The sequence below is a fragment of the Chiloscyllium plagiosum genome, chromosome 2 (assembly GCF_004010195.1).
Source record: "Chiloscyllium plagiosum isolate BGI_BamShark_2017 chromosome 2, ASM401019v2, whole genome shotgun sequence".
Lineage (NCBI taxonomy): Eukaryota > Metazoa > Chordata > Chondrichthyes > Orectolobiformes > Hemiscylliidae > Chiloscyllium > Chiloscyllium plagiosum.
Genome location: NC_057711.1, coordinates 89519408 through 89544263, shown reverse-complemented (window position 1 = coordinate 89544263; position 24856 = coordinate 89519408). Strand labels below are relative to the sequence as shown.

Below are 24856 nucleotides of genomic sequence, written 5' to 3'. Positions count from 1 at the left end.
GTGTTGTCTGCAAATTTACTAACCCACCCTTCTACGTCCTCATCCAGGTCGGTCGTTTATAAAAATGACAAACAGCCACACCGACCCTTGCGGTACACCACTGGTAACTGGACTCCAGGATGAACATTTCCTATCAACCACCACCCTCCTCTGTCTTCTTTCAGCAAGCCAATTACTGATCCAAACTGCTATATCTCCCACAATCCCATTCCTCCGCATTTTGTACAATAGCCTACTGTGGGGAACCTTATCGAATACCTTGCTGAAATCCATATACACCACATCAGCCGGTTTACTTTCATCTACTGGTTTGGTCACCTTCTCAAAGAACTCAATAAGGTTTGTGAGGCACGACCTACCCTTCACAAAACCGTGCTGACTATCCCTAATCAAATTATTCTTTTCAAATGATTATAAATCCCATCTCTTACAACCTTTTCCAACACTTTACCAACAACTGAAGTGAGGCTCACTGGTCTATAATTACCAGGATTATCTCTACTCCTCTTCTTGAACAGGGGAACCACATTTGCTATCCTCCAGTCTTCTCGCACTATTCCTGTAGACAATGACGATTTCATCTTTCACATTTTTCTACATTTGGTGATCCTTCCAAAAGGCTGGCTGTGAATTGTGTGGGCTCATCATGTGTATGTATCTTGACTGCAAGAAATACAATATCATGTATATCATACCATACAACCTTTGAAAACATATTTGTTAAATACTGAAAAACTAGCTTCCTCAAATTGGTTTAGTTTATGAAATATTTAAGCTACCATATGATTATTGTTACTTGGATAGTTGCAGAGAATCTCTATAATAATATCAGTCACTGCACTGCTTAACATACTTGGAAATTTTTCTGAGGGAGATTCTTAGGAAAAATTTAGAGAACAGAAATTTGCAATTACATAATTAATTAATTTTAAATGTCTAATATTGAATCATGATCCAGTGTTAGCGATTAAATATTATGAGGTTTGAGGTCAGAATTGAAGGAATACTGCTATGTCCGAGTTGTACAGGGTGGTGGGGGGGGGGGGGGGGGTCAAATAGATTGGGAGGGACTTTTAAATTAGTTTGGGATTATGGTCAGCATAAACTGGTTGAACCGAATAGTCTGTTTCTGTGCTGTATGACTATGATTCTATAACTTGTATGATAATGTGTGGAGCAGGTAATGTCTAAAGTTGAGCTTCAGAGAGTCACTTCCAAAATAGGAATTCTACTGTTGGGTAGTCTGTTAGTAGTCCATTGTGATCTGCATTTTGTTTAGAATTTTTGTGTGAAATGGGTTAGAAATTGCCACAAATACACATGCAAAAACTGCTGCTTTACAATAATAAAAAAAAATTGTGCAAAAGTGACAAGCTAGCAAACCTACATCTTCGAGGTTAAATAGGCTGGGGCTGTTTTTCCTGGAGCATCGGAAGCTAAGGGGTGGCCTTATAGAGGTTTACAAAATTGAGGGGCATGGATAGGATAAATAGGCAAAGTCTTTTCCCTGGGGTGAGGAAGTCCAGAATTAGAGGGCATAGGTTTAGGGTGAGAGGGCAAAGATATAAAAGAGACCTGAGAGGTGCCTTTTTCACCCAGAGGGTGGTATTTGTATGGAATGAGCTGCCAGAGGAAGTGATGGAGGCCAGTACGATTGCAGCATTTAAAAGACAATTGGATGTGTATATGAATAGGAAGGGTTTGGAGGGATATGGGCCAGGTGCTGGGCTAGTTTGGGTTGGGGTATCTGGTCGGCATGGACAAGTTGGACCGAAGGGTCTGTTTCTGTGCTGTACATCTCTGACTCTTAAGACAACAACAGAGAGGAAGAGCTAAACCAACAACTAATAAAACTGGTGCAGAGATGGCGAGAATATAGTGGGGAAAAGGCTGGCCAGATTTTGGATCATGACACTGTAGCAGAAATTGACTTTGAAATAAAGGAGCTTACCAATATGGAAGACCCTCTTTGCTTCAACTCAAATGAGCCAGTCGCAGGCTATTAAAATATCTTGGAGGTGGGGCAGGGAAATAGGGTGTGTGCCTGTGTGTCCTTACAATGTGTCCAGTGCACGTGGAGCATCTGGACCCTCATGGACAACCCCAGCAGACAGATCTGAACATCATACCACTATCATAGTGCGGAGTCCCTGGGCTATGACATTGACAGTACTGCTCTGAGTGCAACACGATGGGTAGCAGCAGTTCAACGCAAAGATCTAGGTGATCGATACGCCTTCTGTTGGATGGCTAAATCTAAAGATGATGGCAACCTTTGTGTGTGATTGCATGAAGCTGTGCATAGACAGTGAGTGTGTAAACACGAAATCTCACTACACACTGAGGTTCCACCCGTCCTTGGTGTTGTGAAGGATGGGACTGCTCTTGTTGCCGCGGAACTCACCAAGTAGTTTGACCATTCTATATCACCTATCCTTCATGGAGAAATTTACAAAGAAAAACATCTTTGACCACAAGTCCATCAGAAAGTGGTCAGCATGTAGTATTGTTGAGAACCTGTGGGGAAAGGAGAGGGTGGATCCTATGGCATGATTCCCTGAGCAGACTGTCAAAGTCATTTAGAATGCCTCATGACCAGAACTTTGCAACAAGCACTAAGATGTCACTTGGCTGGTGGTGAGAAGAGCGCTAACTGTGAGCCTGTGTCTTGAAGCACCTGCAGGGAGGTGAGATAATCCTGGTAATTACAGACCAAAGAGCCTCACTTCAGTTGTTGGTAAAGTGTTGGAAAAGGTTATAAGAGATGGGATTTATAATCATTTGAAAAGAATAATTTGATTAGGGATAGTCAGCACGGTTTTGTGAAGGGTAGATCATGCCTCACAAACCTTATTGAGTTCTTTGAGAAGGTGACCAAACTGGTAGATGAAAGTAAACCGGTTGATGTGGTGTATATGGATTTCAGCAAGGTATTCGATAAGGTTCCCCACAGTAGGCTATTGTACAAAATGCGGAGGAATGGGATTGTGGGAGATATAGCAGTTTGGATCAGTAATTGGCTTGCTGAAAGAAGACAGAGGAGGGTGGTGGTTGATAGGAAATGTTCATCCTGGAGTCCAGTTACCAGTGGTGTACCGAAAAAAACACAGTGGACCAGGTTAATAGGCTTTAATGGATTGATATTAAGTTAATATTAATCACACACTGCATATGAATGTTTGCATGTGAGTGCGCGTGAGAGTGTGTGCGCAAACTTGGTAAACTGAGTGTGATGGAGTATAAGCCTGAGAGAGGGTGTGAGTGTGGAGGGTAGATGTGTGTGTCTCTATGACAGAGGATGTGTGTGTGTTGAACCCAAGGTCCTGGTTGAGGCCATCCTCTTAGGTACTGAACCAGCCTCTGCTTGGCCATTCTATGTTGTTGCATATCCTGAATTCCACCTTGGAGGTTGGACACCTGAAGATCCTTGGCGGAATGTCCCACTGAAGTAATCCCTGACTAGGAGGGAATATCCCTATCTGGTGCTTGTTGCGCAGTGTCCACTCATCCGTTGCCATAGCCTCTGCTCAGTCTCTCCAATGTACCATGCCTTGGCGCATCCTTGCCTGCAGCGTATGAGATAGACAACGTTGGCCCAGTCACACGATTACCTGCCATGTACACGGTGGGTGGTGTCCTCATGTGTAATGGTGGTAACCATATCGACACTCTGACGCATCTTGCAGTGGCTGCCATGGCGGGGTTGTATGGTGTTGTGGTCCATGTTGTCCTGAAAGCTGGGTAGTTTGCTGTGAACAATGATCTGTTTAAGATTTGGCGGTTGTTTAAAGGCGAAGGGAAGTGCTCATTCTCATTGATAATGTATTGCAGACTGCGAAGAACATAGTGTAGTTTCTCCGCTCCCGGGAAGTACTGGACATCGAAGGTACCCTATTGGTTGCATCCAGTGCCTCTCTTGAGGATGTCATTACAGTTTCTCGTGTGGCATGTCGGATCTGGCGATTGACAAGTTGAACATCATACCCAGTTCTTATGAGGGCATACTTGAGCACCTTCAGGTGTCCATTGCGTTGTTCCTCATCTGAACAGATCCTTTGTATGTAGAGGGCTTGTCCAGAGGGCTTGGCTGTTTTAATATGTTTAGGGTGGAAGCTGGCATGGTGGCACAGTGGTTACCACTGCTGCCTCACCGCGTCAGAGACCCGGGTTCAATTCCCATCTCAGGCAACTGTGTGTGTGGAGTTTGCACATTCTCCCCATGTCTGCATGGATTTCCTCCCACAATCCAAAGATGTGCAGGTTAGGCGGATTGGCCATGCTAAATTGCTTGTAGTGTTAGGTGAAGGGGTAAATGTAGGAGAATGGGTCTGGGTGGGTTGCTCTTCGGAGGGTCGGTGCGGACTTGTTTGGCCGAAAGGCCTGTTTCCACACTGTAAGTAATCTAATCTAATCTAATCTATAAAAAGTGCAGCATCGTGACAGTAGCCATAGGTTTACGGTAGAGTGAGGTACTGAGATGCCTGTCCTTGACGGAGATGCATGTGTCCAAGAACGAGACAGTTACTAAAGTCCATAGTGAGTTTGATGGTGGGATGAAATTCGTTAATGTTACTGTGTGTGTAGTTGTTTCAGTGACTCCTTGCCATTGGTCCAGAGGAAGAATATGATCAAAGTGTTTAGTTCACGGGTGTGTTCTTTGGTCGGATCAGCCGGTAGTTGCCTGTAGTGTTCCTGGTTATTCAGTTGTCAGTACACTTCCTTGTGGTTCTGTTCTATTCTGAATAACAATGGCTCCTCCTTTATTTGCCAGGTTCATGACCATTCTGCAATTGGTTTTGAGAGCATGGATGACATTGCGTTGTGATCAGGTGATGTTTTGCTCTACCTGTGGGTGTGGCTGATGAATCTGGCATTTACACATTTCTTGACGGTTTGAGCATAAATGTCAAGCCCAGAGCAGCAACCCTATAGAGGAGTCCAAATCAACGACTCCTTTGGTTGCTCCACTACAGATGTCTCTGATGACTGTTCTGGATTGTCGTTTAGCTGATTGGGATCACTGCTGACATCTTGGGAGAATTCTTGGATTCTCATTCGTTTGACGAATTTCTCTGTGTCTGCTGCAAGACCAGTGGGTCAAAGAGTGCAGTGCTGGAAAAACACAGCTGGTCAGGCAGCATCCAAGGAGCAGGAGAGTTGATGTTTCGAGCATAAACTCTTCAACAGGTCATTGCTGATGTGACCTCCCTGCCACATTTGTAATCTCTTCTGAGATCCTGATTCTACTATTCATTGCTATCTCCATTTGGTTAATTACCTTGTCCTATCTGTACCCTGCTCTAGATTGCCAATAAACTTAGGAGAGGTTAGCATACAACCCGGGAGTGGCCTTCTAGTGACAAGATCCAGCATCTGCAGACCTCATTTTCTCTTTGCATTCACTCTCTCACTCTCATTCATGCTCTCTCTTGCGCTCTCTCTCACACTCATTCACACGTTCTCTCGCTCTCGCTCTCATTCACACGTTCTCTCGCTCTCTCTCTCTCTCTCTCTCGCTCGCTCTCTCGCGCTCTCTCTCTCTCTCTCTCTCACATATGCATGGCAGACAGGCAATCGATGTAATATTTTATAAATTCCTACTTTGGAAATAGAACCAGTCTGATTCAAGATTGGGATGCAGACAGACTCTAACCTCACACCTTTAATGCATTGTCTGAGTTGAGATGTCACCTAATTTTATAAATTCTTAAGTTATCTCTAGAATGTGACTTGAAAGTAGTTCTGGGATTTACATATTAAAGACCCAAAACCTGCAATCCATTCTAAACGATGAAAGACTTAACAGCAATCAAAGTTTGTTCAATATATCATTTCAGTTGCATGACACTAAGATCTTTTGCTATAAATTCTGTCTTATGATCCTGCTCCACAACCACCTGATGAAGGAGCAGTGCTCTGAAAGCTAGTGCTTTCAAATAAACCTGTTGGAGTACAACCTGGTGTTGTGTGACTTTTAACTTTGTCCACCACAGTTCAATACTGGCTCATCCAAATCAAGATTGATATTAAGAAAGTGGATGTGCTGGAAATTCTGGGAAGCATCAAGATAGGTAACACCCCAGAGCTGGACCAGATATATCCAGGGTTACTATGGGAACCGGGAATGAGATTGTTGCACCTCTGGTGATGATTTTTGCATCCTCACTCCCCACAGGAGTAGTACCAGATGATTGGAGGGAGGAGGATGTTTGTTTTTCATCTATTCAAGAAAAGGAATAGGGAAATCCATGGGAATTACAGACCAGTCAGTCTTACATCTGTGGTAAGCAAAGTATGGGAGGGATTCTGAGAGATAGAGTTTGACTATTTGGGAAAACCTAGTATGGCTTTGTAAGGAGCCGGTCATGCCTCACAAGCCTTACTGAGTTCTTTGAGGATATGACCAGACAGGTTGCCAAAAGTTGAGCAGTGGATATGGTGTATATGGATTTCAGCAAGGCATTTGATAAAGTTCGCCATGATAGGCTCATTCAGAAAGTTGGGAGGTATGGGATAACGAGAATGTGGATACAGAATTAGCTGGCTGAAAGAAGTCACCGAGTTGCAGTGGATGGAAAGTATTCCATTGGAGGTCGGTGACCAGTGGTGTCCTGTAGGGATCTGTTCTTGGGCCTCTGCTCTTTGTAATTTTTATAAATGACTTGGATGAAGAAGAGGAAGGGTGGGTTAGTAAGTTTGACGATGGCTAAAAAGGTCAGTGTTGAGGGCTGTTGCAGACCACAACAAGACATTGACAGGATGCAGAGCTGGGCTGAAAAGTGGCAGATGGAGTTCAACCTGGATAAGTATGAAGCGATTCATTTTGGAAGGTCTATTTTAAATGCTGAATACAGAGTTAAGATAGGATTCTTAGAAGTGTGGAGGAACAGCAGAATCTTGGGGTCCACGTACATAGATCTCTTAAAGTTGCCACCCAAGTTGATAGGGTTGTTAAGAAGCCGTATGGTGTTTTGGCTTTCATTAATAGAGGATTAAGTTTAAGAGCCACGAGATTTTGCTGCAACTCTGTAAAACTCTGTTTTGATCAGACTTGAAATATTGTGTCCAATTCTGGTTGCCTCATTATAGGAAGGATATCGATGCTTTAGAGAGGGTGCAGAGGAAATTTACCAGGATACTGCCTGGATTGGAGGGCTTGTCTTATGAAGAGAGGTTGAGTGAGCTGGGGCTTTTCACACTGGAAAGAAGGAGGAAGAGAGGTGTACAAGGTAATGAGAGGCATAGATAGAGTAGATAGTCCGAGACTTTCCCCCAGGGCAGAAATGGCTGTCACGAGGGGTCATAATTTTAAGGTGATTGGAGGAAGGAATAGGGAGATGTCAGAGGTAGGTGGTTTATGCAGAGAATGGTGGGTGCGTGGAATGCATTGCCAGCGGTAGTAGTGGAGTCAGAGACATGAGGGACATTTAAGTGACTGCTGGACAAGCACATGGACAGCAGTAAATTGAGGGGTGTGTAAGTTAGGTTGGTCTTAGATTAAGATAAATACTCAGCACAACATCATGGGCTGAAGGACATGCAGTGTGATGTACTGTTTTATGTTCTATATAGGTACAATGCAGTGAAGCTCAGTCGGTGCTATGTGCAATGAACTGTTTGTATGTGCAATGTTGTTGAACACTGAGAGAGCTTTCATTTAGACTATGAACTAATGAATTGAAGGTTACCAAGAAATTGTTTAGTATTGGAGGATGTAATTTTTATTTGTAGGTGTCAAGTAATGAAAATTGTTGTGATTGCAGTTAGTGTAACGTTATCAGAGTGGCTATATTCTCTGCTGCGCCAGTACCTTTCCTCTTGCAAAACTGAAGAAAATTTTAAAAAGTCAAGAGTAGCTAGGATCTTTGTCTGTGACAGGCAGTTTAATTAAAATAATCACATTTTAAACTGTAAATTAATTTTGCTAAACGCTTATGAACTGCATGAAGAACAATAAATCAAAGCCTGAAATTCTGTAGGTCTGATGTTAATAGTTTCTTGGGTATAAGAATAAATGAACAAATTGATTTGCCATTCAGCATTGTTGCACATCAGAAACCGATTCTCAATAATGCCAAAGACTGTGATTTTTTTATTATTATTAAGCCACGATGAAGACATTACTATTGTCTAGAGGGCAGTTAAGAGTCGATCATTGCTTGTGGGTCTGGAGTCAAATATATGCTAGTCCATGTCTACAGTGGCAGAATTTCAATCCCCCATGACCTCTGAACATTACCTGGGCTCTGTAATAACAGTTAAGTGCTAATACCACTCGGACATTACCTTCCCCTTTAATGTAACCTGAGAAATTGGTTAATTGTGTGACTTGAACAATACGGGATACCAGAAACATCAAAGCATCGAGCTAATATTATCAATTGTTAATCAACTGCCCATTAAACTCCAGTTTCTAACTTTTCTTAATTTTAAAAAAAAATCAAATCTCAGTTAATTTGAGTTTTAATAATTTACTTGAAATACAGTCCAGATAAGGGCCATTCGTACTTGATGACAGAACACTTCCCCAGATCAGGAAGAGGGAATAATACCCAAGCTCAGACTAAGCATTTATCCAATTCACTGAAGAACAATTTACACCACACCAAACCTTAAATATTCTTGTATTCTTTTTTCAAAGTGCAGCAATCAACTTGTACTGACTAAGGCTATACTGAGATTTGTCAAACCTACTTCATGTACAGATGGTAAAAGGAACAGATTTGTCACAAATCATTATGGACTCCAGTATAATAATCCAAAGCAGCACCCAGTCTTCCAGTGCATTCAAACATTGGATTAGATATTAATTTTGAATTTTTTTTTAAAGACTACTAATTACTTTAATTATTTACAGAAGTGCCTTTGATCACATTTTCTGCTCGAGGTGTGTCAAACTATTCAACATTGTTGCTGAGTGAAGATCGAGGTGTGCTGTATGTAGGTGCCCAGGAAGCCATCTTTGCCGTGAACATGTCGGACATTTCAATTAAAATCCATGAGGTAATAATTTTAAAATAGTTTTAAGCGCTAATCAGAAAAGCCATTTTTATCTTCTAGTCTTTTATAGTTGTCATTAGTTTGTCCTCCATCCTTGTCCCCAATATTTCTGCTCTCTTCTGAATCTAGTGACATGTATATATTTCCCTGCAACTCTGCAGTGTTCAGATATGTCATCTAGTGAGCTCTGTCAGTTATTGTCAATTTTACAGACTTTTCAAAGAACAATAAAGGTCTATTTCAAATGATTGTTGGTGATTACTCATGTGATTTTTCTACCAACATGGCAACTTTAAATACTTATATTGATCCACCCCTAGATTTCGTGGTCTTCTATGATCACTGAAAATAATTTTGAGCCTGGTGCTCTCCCACAAACATGACCGCACATTTCTAGCTATTGAACTGCATCTGTCTTCTAGAATCTCACTTTGCTGTATAGTTAAAACCGTACTCCAGGCTCTGCATTCTTTTTTCATTTTTGTCAAAATTCATAATTTCTTATCAGGAAACGTTATATTCCTCTTATACTTAGAACCACATGATTGATATGAATAGAAAATAACTGAATTCTCAATACAGAGCCATAAGATATACCAGCATTCACAGCCTGCAAGATCTAAGTTCATGCGCTTAACCTAAATCTTTGCTTTCTACCTCCAATTAGCCTTCCAGTCACATGGCACCGATTTTCTTTAATGCTATATGCCTTGGTTTTCATAACAAATCTCTTAATGTGGCACCTAAGCAAACATCTAAAACAAAGTCCAAAAACAAAATACTACAGATGTTGGAAATCTGAAAAAAAAAGGAAATTGCCAGAAAGACTCAGCAGGTCAGGCAGCATTAGACCAGAAGAAATAGGAAAATGAGCAGATTTGTCGGCCCCTCGGGCCCACTCTGCCATTCAGTAGGGTCATGGGTGGTCCAATAGTCCTCTTGCCCACTTTCCTGTATTTCCTTGTAATCCTTGATTCTCATTCTGATCAAGAATCTCTCCATGTCAGCCTTAAATGAACATAAGAACTTTGCCCCACAACTGTGACAAGGCGTTCCAAAGACTTTTAATCCTGTAAAAGAAGAAATTCCTCCACATAGTCAATCTTAAATTGGTGTCCTTTTATTCTGAGACAACACTCTCTGGTCCTAGGTCTCCCAAGAAGAGAAACATCCTCTCAGCATTTATCCCTTCAAGCCCCTTAAGATTCCTATAGGTTTCATAGAATCCCTAGAGTGTGGGTATAGGCCATTCAGCCCATCAAGTCCATGCCAACCATCTGAAGAGCATCCCACCCCCTACGCTCTCGCTGTATCCCTGCAATTCTCATGGCTAATCCACCTAACCTGCACATCCATGGACACTATGGGCAATTTAGCATGGCCAATCCACCAAACCTGCGCATCTTTAGACTGTGGGAAGAAGCCAGAGCACCCGTAAGGTGCCCACACAGATGTGGTGTGAATGCGCAGACTCCATTCAGACAGTCTAGAATCGAACCCATGTCACTGGTGCTGTGAGGCAGCAGTGCTAACTACTGAGCCACTGGGCCACCGTTTCAATGAGATTACCTCTCATTCTTCCATATTCCAGTGAGTAGAGTCCCAACATGTTTAACCTTCATTCAAGTCCATCCTTGCATACCTGAATTATCCTAATGAATCTTCTCTGAACTGCCTCCAATGCAATTCGATCATTCCTTATATAAGGGAATGGCAACTGCTTACAATACTCCAGATATGGTTTCACCAGCATCTTGTACAATTGCAGTAAGACCTCCCTACTCTTATATTCCCACAGCCTTGAAGTAAGGGCCAACATTCCATTTAGCCTTCTTGACTACCTATTGTACCTGTGTGCTAGCTTTCTGTATTTTGGTGCTCAGGTACTCCCACGTCTCTTTGTGTTGAAGCTTCCTGCAGTTATTTACTAGTATATTTACTTATTGACCATAAAATATCAATTGTTAGTCCAGCATAGCCTTCTACAAATCCATACTGCCTAATTGGCCCATTCTTTTGCAATCATTCATTAATGTCATTTCATGGTATGAATTTAGTAGTTTCCACACAATGAAGCCCCAACTAACCAATCTGATACTCCTTGCTTTAAATGCTTTTTCTTTGCACTCTACATAAACTTAAAGACACACCCTGCAGAATGAGTGATTGCTTCATGACACTGCAACTCATCCTTGCTTGGACCCAATATGCCACAGTATTCCGTTCATAGCACCAGTGCTAGATGCAGCAGCTGGGGACAAGGAGGAATTCTACTCCAGCCTTGAACAATCTTTCTCATGGATCTCAAGTGGACAAGCTAATTGTTCTCTGCAACTTCAATGCTCGAGTTGGTAAAAGTGCAGACCTTTAGGGCAATGTAATTGGCAAAGGACTTGGGAAGCAGTCCTCACCGGCACTCATCTCCTGACCAAATGCCATAGAATACAACTTCCTCATCACCAACACACCATTCTGCCAAAGGGACAAAAACAAGACAATGTGGCAGCACCTGCATTCCAAACACTGGCACTTCCTTGATTACATCATCATCATCAGATGAGGGATCGGTAAGACAGTAAAATCACCCGTTTTGTGACAAGAGCCAACATCTGTGGACAGACCATCACCTGATCCAAGCCAGGATCACCATAAATATAGCCCCACAGCAGTGGAGATAACAGAAGCACTGCTGTAAGAAGCACAACATTGAGCACTCAAAGACCTGGGGGAAAAAATAACCCCATACAACCAACCTGGGTCCAGTTCTAGGCTCAGGTGACTGTGCAAAGTCCACACAGACATTCTCCCCAAGTCTGTGAAAGTTTGATTTGCGTGCTCTAGTTCTTTTCCACCTTCCACAGATGTGCAGGTTAGCCGGATGTGCCATGCTAAATCCTTGGAATCAAGGGAGGTGCAGATGTCGGTGGATTAGCCATGGGAAATGTGGGTTACATGGTTAGGGTGAGGGGAGCAGGGGTTGGGCGTCTGGGTGGAATGTTTTTCATTGGATCAGTGTGGACTTGATGGGCCAAATAGCCTGCTTCCACACTGTAGGGATTCTATGTTTCTTACAGAAGCATCCTTCTTCCTCTTGACAAGAGATTCAACTTCCTTAGTAAACCATGGCTCCTGCGCTCGACAATCTCCTCCCTGTCTGACAAGTACATAGTACACACAGTAGCTGTTCCTTGAATAAGTTCCACATTTCTATTGGGCCCATTCCCTGCAGTTTCCTTCCCCATCCCATGCATTCTAAATCTTGTCTAATTGCATTGTAATTGCCTTTCCCCCAGCTGTAGCTCTTGCCGTCCGGTGTATATCTATCCCTTTTCATCTCTAAAGTAAACATAACTGAGTTGTGATCGCTATCACCAAAGTGCTCACCTATCTCCAAATCTAACACCTGGCCAGGTTCATTATTATGTACCAAATCTAATGTACCAAGTCTAATCCATCCTTCATGTACTTGTTGAGCTCCACTTTAAATGCATTAACTCAACTGCTACTTATAGTAACAAGTTCACATTCTGAGTATTCTTTTTAATTTTTTTCCTCTTTTATTGGGTTTAGCAGTGACCATCTTCAATTTCTTTTAAAACCTTTTTTTTCAACTTCACAGAAATGAGAACATGATATTCATAGTTTACCACTAAGCTCCTATTTAAGAACTTCCTATTAGGTCAATGCTAATTGCAGTGTCTGGCCCAACATCCCAGTTTTACTATGATTTTATTTACACTTTTATTACTGTTTTTGTAATATTGAATCTTAATTTTATTGATAGTTAACATCTGTATTCTATTAAGGCCCAAGTATTTTCAACCATCAGCTGTGACTGAGTTGATAGAACACTGGTCCCTGAATCAGAAGGTTTTGGGTTTAAGTCCACTTCAGTGCTGTTCGTGCTTTTGTGTTCACAAGAATGCACTTATTTTCGATAGCTATTAACTGGGTTTTATAATGTTCTTCTTTCAGGTATTCTGGAAAGTCCCACAGATAAAACAGAGGGAATGTGCAGCTAAAGGAAAATCTGAAGTGGTAAATTTGGATTTAAACAGATGATCAACTTCCTTTTATGATTAAAACTGTGGTAACACTGGCAGAATTCTGAGAAAGGGAGTAAATGGCAGTTATTTGCTGTTTTTGTGGGTATTCCAAGGTTCTGCTTAATCTCCTGATGCAATTATGTAGATTAAGAAAAGCCCTCAGAGCTTGTAATGGTAAACCATATCAATCTATTGATTTTGTTATAAGTTGTTCCCCTATTGCATTGTTTTGACACTTTTATTGGAGTCATAGAAATTACAGCACGCAAACAGACCCTTTGGTCCAACTCGTCCATGCCAACCAGTTATCCTAGCCTAATCTAGTCCCTTTTGCCAGCATTTGGCCCATATATCTCTAAACCCTTCCTATTCATATACCCTTCCAAATGTCTTTTAAATGCTATAATTGTACAAGTCTCCACCACATCCTCTGGCAGCTCATTCTATACACGTACCACCCTCTGCATGAAAAATTTGCCTCCTAGGTCCCTTTTATATCTTTCCCCTCTCACTCTAAACCTATGCTCTCTAGTTCTGGACTCCCCCACCCCAAGGAAAAGACCTTGACTATTTATCCTATCCATGCCCCTCATAATTTTATAAACATCTATAAGGTCGCCCCTTAGCCTCCGATGCTCCAGGGAAAACTGTCTCAGCCTATTTAGCCTCTCCCTATAGCTCAAATCTTCTAACCCTGGCAACATCTTTGTAAATCTTTTCTGAACCCTTTCAAGTTTCACAACATCATTCCAGAAGGAAGAGAGAAGAATTGCATGCAATATTCCAAAAGTGGCCTAACCAATGTCCTGTACGTGCTGCAACATGACCTCCCAATTCATATACTCAATGCGCTGACCAATAAAACATAGCATACCCAACACCTTCTTCACTTTCAAGGTCTCCTTAGCAATGCTCCCTAGGACTTTACCATTAAGTAGCTACATTCTGCTCTGAGTTGACGAAAGTGAGTACTGCAGATGCTGGAGATCAGAATCAAGATTACAGTAATGCTGAAAAAGCACACAGGTCAGACAACATCCGAGGAGCGAGAAAATCAACACTTTGGGCAAACACCCTTCATCAGGACTGAGGCTGAGAGCCTCAGGGGTGGAGAGATAAATGGGAGGGGGGTGGGGCTAGGGGTAAGGTAGTTGAGAATACAGTAGGTGGCTGGAGGTGGGGGTGAAGGTGATAGGGTGGAGCGGATAGATGGGAAGGAAGATTGACAGATGGGACAAGTCATGAGGACGGTGCTGAGCTGGAAGTTTGGAACTGGGGTAAGGTGGGGGAGGGGAGATGAGGAAACTGGTGAAGTTCACGTTGATCCATAGGGTTGGAGAATCCCAAGCGGAAGATTAGGCATTCTTCCTCCAGGCATCGGGTGGTAAGGGTATGGGACGGAGGAGGCCTTTCCAAAATACAGCACCTTATGATTATCTGAATTAAACTCCATCTGCCACTCCTCAGCCATTTGGCCTAAATTGTTCAAGATCCCGTTGTAATCTGAGGTAGCCTCCTTTGCTGTCCACTGCACCTCCAATTTTGGTGTCATCTGCAAACTTACTAACTACACCTCCTATGTTCAAATCCAAATCATTTATGTAAATGACGAAAAGTAGTGGACTTAGCACTGATCCTTGTGGCATTACACTGGTCACAGGCCTCGGTCTGAAAAACAACCCTCTGTCTTCTACCTTCAAGCCAGTTCTGTATCCAGATGGCTAGTTCTCCTTGTATTCCACGAGATCTAACCTTGCTAACCAGTTTCCCATGGGGAACCTTGTTGAATACCTTACTGAAGTCCCTATACTTCACGTCTACTGCTCTGCCGTCATCAATCCTCTTTGTTCTTCAAAAAACTCAATCAAGTTTGTGAGACATGATTTCCTACGCACAAAACTATGTTGACTATCCCTAATCAATCCTTGCCTTTCCAAATACGTATAAATCCTGTCCCTCAAGATTCCTTCCAACAATTTGCCCACCACCAATGTCAGGCTGACTGGTCTATAGTTCCATGGCTTTTCCTTACCAGCTTTCTTAAACAGTGGCACCACGTTAGTCCACCTCCAGTCTACCGGCACCTCACCTGTGACTATCGATGATACAAATATCTCAGGCCCAGCAATCAACTCCTTAGCTTCCCACAGATGTCTAGGGTACACCTGATCAGGTCCTGGGGATTTATCCACTTTTATCCGTTTGAAGACATCCAGCAGCACTTCCTCTATAATATGGACATTTTGCAAGGTGTCACCATCTACTTTGCTACTTTCTATATCTTCCATATCCTTCTCCACAGTAAACACTGATGCAAAATACTCATTTAGTATCTCCCCCATCTCCTGTGTTTCCACACATTGGTTGCCTTGCTGGTCTTTGAGGGATCCTATTCTCTCCCTAGTTACCCTTTTTTCCTTAATGTATTTATAAAATGTATCTATTATTTTATTATAGACTGAGTGTCTGAACTACATACGCATCTTACATGAATTTAGTAATGAAAAGCTCTATGTGTGTGGGACTTATGCATTTCAACCAACCTGTGATTACCTTGTAAGTATGATTGTTAATGTTAGTAAAATATTCATAAATTTGTTTGGCTAATTTAAACTGAACGACTTATTTAGCAATTTGTTTTCTACTCAGTCAATTGGGAATTTTATTCTGCAAGGGCGAAATGAAGAGGGTAAAGGAAAGTGTCCATTTGATCCTGCTCAAAGATATACTTCAGTTATGGTTGGTAAGTATGCAGTTGTAAGATTGATTACTACTCAGTTACAAAGTCTTAAAATTATTTTAATCTTAATTTCTAAGTTAATTAGTTCAATGGATTGTGTTAAATTGCATTAAAGTACATTCACATAATGATCTTTCTACTAAGTAGCTGGGCTTGAATCTCGCCACACAGATGTAAATATTGAAGATTCATTCATTGATTATGAATGACACTAGCTGGGGTGGCAATGTTTAGCTGTCCCTAATTAACCCATGAACTGAGTGGTTTGCTCGGATCATTTAAGAGGACAGTTAAGAATCAACCACTTTTATGCAATCACGTAAAGTCCAGACGAGATAAGGATGAATAAAGTCCTTTTACAGAAGGAAGTTAGTACATCAGGTGGATCTTTACAAGAATCCACAATGGTTACATAGTTGTCATTAAGCTGGATTTTAAAACCAGATTTTTTTTTAAATTGAATTCCGATTTCACCATCTGATTCACATGGATGTGAATCCATGTCCCCAGATCCTTATCTCTGGTTTCTGGATGATTTGTCCAGTGCCATGACCATTACACCACCACATCCCCTTCTTTTCAGCAATTGCTGGGGAAAAGGCCACAAGACGCATTCACTATGCGTTCATGTTTTGAAAGTAATGCTAATTGCTGGAGATGGTAAATGGGGCTTTAAAAAAAGATAAGTTTTCCCCTATTCCTGGCTTACCCTATTCATGTGAGATGAGCTTAATGGTCTCAGCTACTTTGTACTTGGTTTTGGTTCGATAGTACCTACCGCTCACCCGGATTCTTAATTTTAAGATTGACTTGTGTGATACATGAGTTCACAAACTGTAGAAAAGGGAGATTTTGTGTAACATTCAAGGTTTGATATATTGTCAAAGTACATGAAAGGATATTTGCATTTGTTTGGGAGCTCTCAATCATTGCCAAATAGAAAATCTATGATATTGACATCTTTCACTTCCATGAATAGAAGTATGTCAGTTGGAGAGCAAAAATACTGAAAGAAAACTGATTCAGAAATAGCTCTGGCAATCTCAGTGTCTTTTTGAATTATCCTCCCTCCCTACTCAAACGGGGTAGGTATTGTTCTTAACCAATAGCTGAATTGAGAATGAGAATACTATAAAGAGTGTGGTAAGTGTGAATGAGTGCCCTACAAGTTGAACTGAAAAGCTGAGCCATATAAATTAATTGATTAAACAATACTTAAATACTTACTATCCATACTTGTTGATTGATCACATATTAGCTGCTTTTTATTGAAGGGCCACTTTTATTGTACTATTTTTATTAGATGGTGAGCTTTACTCAGGAACAGTCTTCAATTTCCTGGGAAGTGAGACAGTCATTCTTCGGAGCCATTTGCGGACAGAATATGCAATACCCTGGTTAAATGGTAAGTGTATTTCAGTTATACATTCTATTCTGTTTTGGGTTGTTTTTCCACGTCCTTCAATACAGAAAGAGTGTACTGCCTTGACTAACAATAATTGGATTATTGCTGTTCTTTTCTAGGAATGTCAAAAATATTTTGAGCTTTATTATTTATTTCCTTGCACTTTATAATACTGTGCTGTGTACAAGTTGGCTGCAGAATTTCCAACGTTGCAACACAATGATGGCGTTTAGCTGCTCTAGTTGGAATTTGGTCATAAAAGGCAATTTCTAAGAAAACAGAAGAAACACTTTGTCTTTTTTGTTCCTGGAAGTAAAGATAAACATTTCTGTTATCAGAGTTGTTTGTTCGGATTCTGCTGGATCTGTAGATGATCAAGGCCAGTCTATGCCCTGAAGGTTATGTTGCCGCTTGGACTGATACCACAGACTGATGAGACAGAAGAGTTACTGACCTGGGCTTTCCTCTCCTATTTTCTCTCTGTCTTTGATGAACACTAGTTTTTGATGGAAGCCATGCCATTTTGTATTTGTATTTGGTTGGGCCAAATGTGACAATCTTGGGAGAGCTACTGCTAGGACTCCAAGTTAATATTGAACCTCCTAGATGAAGCCCTCCATGTCCTAATGCATCCTTTGACTGACATGAGAGCCCCATCCAGACTTGGGCTCTCCATGGATGATTCATTTTGGCAAGTAATTATCAAACATTCTGGCCGTATGACCATCTCAACTCCGTTCCGACCATCTCAGTATTGTGTGTATGGCTGTCAAGCCAGCTCAGATGAACACCTCAGTATCTTGTATTTCGTCCTGCCATTTGATCTTCCAAGATTCCAAAGCCAGCTCAAGTGCAAATGGTTGAACTTCACGGCATGATTTTAAAGCATGATCCAAACCTCATGTGAACTACTACAATCCTGATAAGGACTGATAATATTTGGAGAAATTTGGCCACCTAAACATAAACAGATTTCACTTATTTAGACAAAATATTATCCAAGCAGAAATTAAAGCAAACGAGCTCCACTGACCTAATAATAGAGTTGGTAAAACATTTTGTCACACATTCACTTCTACTATGTTTTCTTCCCTGCACTCTCCCTCCACCCACCAAAGAATCCCCTATGTCATGAAATCTTAAAGATTGCTGAAAAGAGAGGCATGTTGCTGTAGCTTTTTGTCTTGCAATCATTAGGCCAAATGTTAAGAGTACTGAACTTAAAAAATTCACAAAAATATATACTTTCTGTTTGGGAGTTGACTCTGGCTGAAGTGTTACCATGGAGTATGCAATGGAGATTTATAGGGTCCCTGGTTCACAGTTCAAAAAAAGGTACACAGCTACAACATATTTGTTTATATTCCTGTGTTTGAATGTATGTTGCTTCCAGCAATCATAAATGAGTGATCTTGCAAGTTGAACTGATCGTTTTAAATTGGATGTTAGTTAGCAATTTGCACCTTCCAGTTTGTAGGACAAGTGCTGTCCAATAGCGAAATTGCATCTAACAGTATGTTTTAGATCTTGTAAGTGTGGGCTGGTTGAATACAATCTGTGCTCTGCTTTTCGAAAGAATGTGCTATTTGATTTGATCAGAGTTGAGAGTGTGTTGCTGAAAAAACGCAACAGGTCAGTCAGCATCTGAGAAGCAGGAAAATTGACGTTTCAGGAATCCTGATTGATGGGCTCCGGCCCGAAATATTGATTTTCCTGCTTCTCGGATGCTGCCTGACCAGCTGTGCTTTTCCAGCAACACACTCTCAACTCTGATCTCCAGCATCTGCAGACCTCTCATTATTTGATTTTGATCAGCCAATTGTGAGGATCTAAGATACCCGATATAGCACTAGCATTGACCATCCTACATAACATTGTTCGGTTGTATGATAGTTGGATTGTCTTACCTTAGAAACTTCTGCTCTAACCAGTGGTATGGGACTAGCTAGGTGAAAAAGCTGACAATTGATCAGAATTTTGGATTGGTAAACTCCATGGATTTAGCTGGGTAAACTTCAGTAGTGTCCTTGATGATATGTCCCTGTCCCCCAACTGAAATTTATGTTCAATGGGAATGAGTTTTAATGATCTGGAAATCTTCCTTCAACTGTACAGAGTACTGGTGAGGTGGCACCTGGAGTGCTGTGTACAGTTTTGATCTCCTCACATTATGAGGGATATACTTGAATTTGGAAGCAGTTTAGAGAATGTTCTCTTGGCTAATTCCTGGGATTAAGGGTTTGCCTAATGGGGAACGATTGAGCAGGTTGGCTGATACCCATTGGAGTTTAGAAGAATGAGGTGATCTTCTTAAAACATCGAAGAGCTTGAGGGAATTCAAAAGGTGGATAGAATAGAATATTTCTCCTTTTTGGAGGAAACTTGGAACCAATGAGCACATATAATCAGTAGATTCCTTATTACGAGGGAGATGAAGTGAACTTCCCTCTCAGAGTGGTTGTTTTTGAAATTTTCTTTTGTCGAGAACAGTGGAAGAGGCTGAGATGAACACAGTTTTAAACAATCAGAGAATTAAAAGTTATGGACAACGGGCAAGAAAGTGAAGCCCATGTAAAACATGATTTTAGGGAATGGTGTGGCAGGTGAGATAGGCCAAATGGCACTCCTGTCCCTGTTTCTTATCATCTTATACACTCTCGACCAAAGTAGGAAGAGTTTATCCCTGTGTGTTAAACTTTACCACAGGCTTGGGGATGGCAGATTGCTAACGGGAGCAGTTTGGCATTTTTACTGCATATGGGCAATTAGCTTCCTCGGGACCCATCGTCCACTTAAGGGCAACAAATGGGTCTCCAATGCTGGAGACCTGCTGAAAGGACTGGTAGCTGTGAATGCTCCGGAGCCTGACTGTTTGTTTTTTTTTAAAAGAATTGAGTGCTGCTAAAACTGATGGGACAGGATGGGGGGGCGGGGGGGAAGGGTGTCGCTGGCTGGTGGTGGCGGTTGAAGGTACTCTTCAGCAAATAAATATAAAATTTAAATTATGACTGCCTGAGGGTGATAGACGACAGCACTCACAGGGGAAGTCTCTAAGGAATTGTTCAAGCCTTTGGGGTTGCTTTTCTTGTCCATGGCTTCCTCTGTCAACCTTAAGCTTCAAAGGCCTCTGAGAAATTGGTGGCACCCCCACATGTGTGATGGCAGCTCTACCAACTACTGGTGTCCAAGTATAATGGTTCCTAATCAGGGTCCTAGTTGTGTAACTTTCTGTGCTCCTTGCAACCCCATTAGGAATCCTCCCCAACAGTGGGGCATTGATGGCAAGCTATCCCAAGGTAGCTGCCTGCTGTTTTACCGGCTGTCTTCCTTCCTCTGTTCCTGTCACCCACAAACTGGTAGAATTCTGCCCTATATGTAGAAAGTGAGCATGTAATTATTTTTGTTTTGATTAAAGGGGTTCTTAAACAAAGCAAAATATTTAAATGCATATCTGGTACAAATCACATCTCAAAAGTTTGCCTGCTTTTACTGGGTTAAGCCCAGTGGAAATTTGTTTCTCCTAAGGATTTGTTAGTCACAGAATATGCAAATAGTTTTCAGTTATGTTTGTTCTTTTCTGCAGAGCCAAGTTTTGTCTACTCCGATGTGATAAGAGCCAGTGAAAATAGTTTGGATGGTGGTGATGATAAAATTTATTTCTTCTTCACTGAAGTGTCTGTTGAATATGAATTTAATAGCAAACTTCTGGTGCCACGAATAGCTCGAGTGTGCAAGGTAAGATCTGGCAGTAGTATTCAATTAATTCTAATAAAGTCATACAAAGACCTAAGTATGAGGAAAACATTCATGCAGTCATCAGTTCTTGTTGCCAATCATTAATTATAACAACTTGGTTAGAAGGAAATTACTGTGACGAACGAGAAGCGTTTTGGATATTCTGTTACCTGAATCTGATCTTCTGTCCAGTTACTCTGAATTAGATTAGATTAGATTCCCTATAGTGTGGAAACAGGCCACTTGGCCCAACAAGTCCACACCAACCATCCGAAGAGTAACCCATCCAGAACTATTTCCCTCTGACTAATGCACCTAACACTATGGGCAATTTAGCATGGCTAATTCACCTGACCTGTACATCTTTGGACTGTGGGAGAAAACCGGAGCACCTGGAGAAAACCTATGCACGCATGGGGAGAATGTGCAAACTCCACACAGACAGTTGCCCGAGGCTGGAATCGAATGCAGGTCCCTGGTGCTGTGAGGCAGCAGTGCTAACTACTCTGAGCCATCGTGCCACCCAAATGTTGACTGATTTCTGAAATGTGGATTATATAATAGCTGTTGATACCGAAGAGATATATTTTTCAGCAACAATCATAACAGTTCAAAGCAGAGCAACAGGTAAAGACTGCAGGTTGTCTTTGGAGTCTTTCAAAGTGTCGATGTGATTTGTTTTAAATAGCTTGACAGTGCGATTTGTTTTAACCCAGAACTACTTGGAAGTATTTGGTTGCAGAGTTGAATTAGAAGGTGTCCCAAGTGGGATGAAAGATCATGATTATTCTATAATAATTTGGATTTTTTTTTTGAGGTGAACAGTTCAGGACTTTAGAAACATGAGTAAAAAACAGGGATACAAAATTGGGCTGATGACTAGCACGAAACTGTCCTATGACACAAGGAGTCAGCAATAGAAATAAATTCTTTTAGAAAAACAGCACCATCCAAAATATCAGGGAGTGGGCAGATTCTTTTCAAAGATAAAAGCAGGTTATTCAGAAAGAAAAAAGTTTGTAATATCAGCATTTCCGTTTAACTGTCTTCAAGTTAATCAAGCCAGATGGAAAAAAGTCCTGAATAGCTTAATGTTAATAAAAAAAAAAGTTTCAGATATATTTGACTGTAGAAGAGCAGTTTAAGAAGCCTTTGTTAAGAAATAAATGGGTTGTGTTTGCAACTTGTTAAAAGATCTCAGGAAGAGTTGTTACTAGCCAGCTTATTCTTATATTTCATCTTCTCCCCCCATATTGTTTTTTAAAATTATCCTCTGCTGGCTTTCAGAAGATTGGGAAGAGTGAATATTGGACCTCTGGAAAATAAGGCTAGAGAAGTAGTAGTGGGGAACAAAGAAATGGGAGAGGAATTAAATCGACGATTAACTCGGAGTCCAATTGAGACCGTGATCAGATGGGTCAATGGACTGAGGAGTGGCAGATGGATTTTAATTTAAATAAATATAAGGTGTTGCATTTTGATAAGGCAAATTAGGGCAGGATTCATACAGTAAAAGGTAGACCCCTGGGGAATGTTGCCAAACAAAAGCACCTAGAGGTGCAGGTGTAGTTCTTTGAAAGTGGAGTCGCAGGTAGACAGGGTGGTGAAGAAGGTGTTTTGCATGCTTACCTTCACTGATCAATGCATTGAGTATAAGAGTTAGGAAACCATGTGTGGCTCTACAGGACACTTTTGGAATACTGCTCGCAATTCTGGTTGCTCTTCGATAGGAAAGATGCTGTTAAACTTGAGAGGGTGCAGAAAAGATTTACAAGAATTTTGCCAGCACTGGAAGGTTTGAGCTATAGGGTGAGGTTGAATAGGCTGGGGCTGTTTTTCCCTGCACCGTCAGAGACTGATGGTGACTTCTTAGGTGTTTATAAAATAATGAAAGGCATGGATAGGGTGAATAGCCAAGTTCTTTTTCCCTAGATTTGGGAGTCCAAAACCAGAGGGCACAGTTTAATAAGGTGAGAGGGGAAAAGTTTAAAAAGGACCTGAGGTAACTGTTTCCATGCAAAGTGAGTGCATGTATGGAATGAGCTGTCAGAGGAAATGGTGGAGGCTGGTACAACTACAACATTTTAAAAAGCATCTGGATGGGTATATGAATAGGAAGTATGAATTTTTTAAAAAAAGGGTTGAGAGGGATATTGGCTAAATGCTGCCAAATGCGACTCGATCAGATTGGGATGTCTGGTCAGCCCACGTGAGTTGGACCAAAAGGTCTGTTTCCATATGGTTCTGTCTCTATGACGACTCCACAGAGTTATGAAGGAGATACTGGATTAGTGGTGCTGTAAGAGCACAGCAGTTCAGGCAGCATCCAAGGAGCAGCGAAATCGACGTTTCGGGCAAAAGGAAACGTCGCTTTCTCTCCTCCTTGGATGCTGCCTGAACTGCTGTGCTCTTATAGCACCACTAATCCAGAATCTGGTTTCCAGCATCTACATAGAACATAGAACGGTACAGCACAGAACAGGCCCTTCAGCCCACGATGTTGTGCCGACGACTGATCCTCATGTATGCACCCTCAAATTTCTGTGACCATATGTATGTTGAGGAGTCTCTTAAATGTCCCCAATGACCCTGCCTTCACAACTACTGGCAACGCATTCCATGCTCTCTCAACTCTCTGTGTAAAGAACCCGCCTCTGACATCCCCTCTATACTTTCCTCCACCCAGCTTAAAACTATGACCCCTCGTGTTAGTCATTTCTGCCCTGGGAAATGGGCTCTGGCTATCGACTCTATCTATGTCTCTCGTTATCTTGTATACCTTAATTAGGTCCCCTCTTCTCCTCCTTTTCTCCAATGAAAAAAGTCCGAGCTCAGTCAACCTCTCCTCATAAGATAAGCCCTCCAGTCCAGGCAGCATCCTGGTAAACCTCCTCTGAACCCGCTCCCAAAGCATCCACATCTTTCTTATAATAGGGCGACCAGAACTGGACGCAGTATTCCAAGTGCGGTCTAACCAAGGTTTTATAGCGCTGCAACAAGATCTCACGACTCTTAAACTCAATCCCCCTGTTAATGAAAGCCAAAACACCATATGCTTTCTTAATAACCTTATCCACTTGGGTGGTCATTTTAAGGGATCTATGTACCTGCACCCCAAGATCCCTCTGTTCCTCCACACTGCCAAGAATCCTATCCTTAATCCTGTACTCAGCTTTCAAATTCGACCTTCCAAAATGCATCACCTCGCATTTATCCAGGTTGACTCCATCTGCCACCTCTCAGCACATCTCTGCATCCTGTCAATGTCCCGCTGCAGCCTACAACAGCCCTCTATACTGTGAACGACACCTCCAATCTTTGAGTCATGTGCAAACTTGCTGACCCATCCTTCAATCCCCTCATCCAAGTCATTAATAAAAATTACAAACAGTAGAGGCCCAAGGACAGAGCCCTGTGGAACACCACTTACCACAGACTTCCAGGCAGAATATTTTCCTTCTACTACCACTCGCTGTCTTCTGTTGGTCAGCCAATTCTGTATCCAGACAGCCCTGAATCCCATTCCTCCTGACCGTCTGAATGAGCCTACCATAGGGAACCTTATCAAATGCCTTGCTGAAATCCATATACACCACATCCACAGCTCAACCCTCATCAGCTTTTCTAGTCACATCCTCAAAGAACTCGATAAGGTTTGTGAGGCATGACCTGCCCCTCACAAAGCCGTGTTGACTGCATTTAATCAAGCCATGCTCTTCCAGATGATCATAAATCCTATCCCTCAGAATCCTTTCTAACACCTTGCAGACAACAGATGTGAGACTTACTGGTCTATAATTGCTGGGGATTTCCCTATTTCCTTTCTTGAAGAGAGGAATTACATTTGCCTCCCTCCAGTCCTCAGCTACGTCTCCAGTGGAGGGCGAGGATGAAAAGATCTTCGCAAGTGGCGAAGCAATCGCATTTCTC

The 24856-nt window shown here is 41.7% G+C and overlaps 1 protein-coding gene across 6 annotated transcripts in view; it reads left to right on the top strand.

Moving 5' to 3' along the window:
- LOC122561773 (semaphorin-4D-like) overlaps positions 1-24856 on the top strand; it is a 217384-nt gene that overhangs the window by 146419 nt on the left and 46109 nt on the right. For all 6 annotated transcript variants that reach the window (XM_043713948.1, XM_043713910.1, XM_043713930.1 and 3 more), the window contains 6 exons: positions 8858-9003; positions 12976-13038; positions 15504-15602; positions 15696-15789; positions 17090-17191; positions 20775-20926. In XM_043713948.1, coding sequence (XP_043569883.1) covers positions 8858-9003; positions 12976-13038; positions 15504-15602; positions 15696-15789; positions 17090-17191; positions 20775-20926 — 656 coding nt within the window. The remainder of the gene's footprint in view (positions 1-8857; positions 9004-12975; positions 13039-15503; positions 15603-15695; positions 15790-17089; positions 17192-20774; positions 20927-24856) is intronic.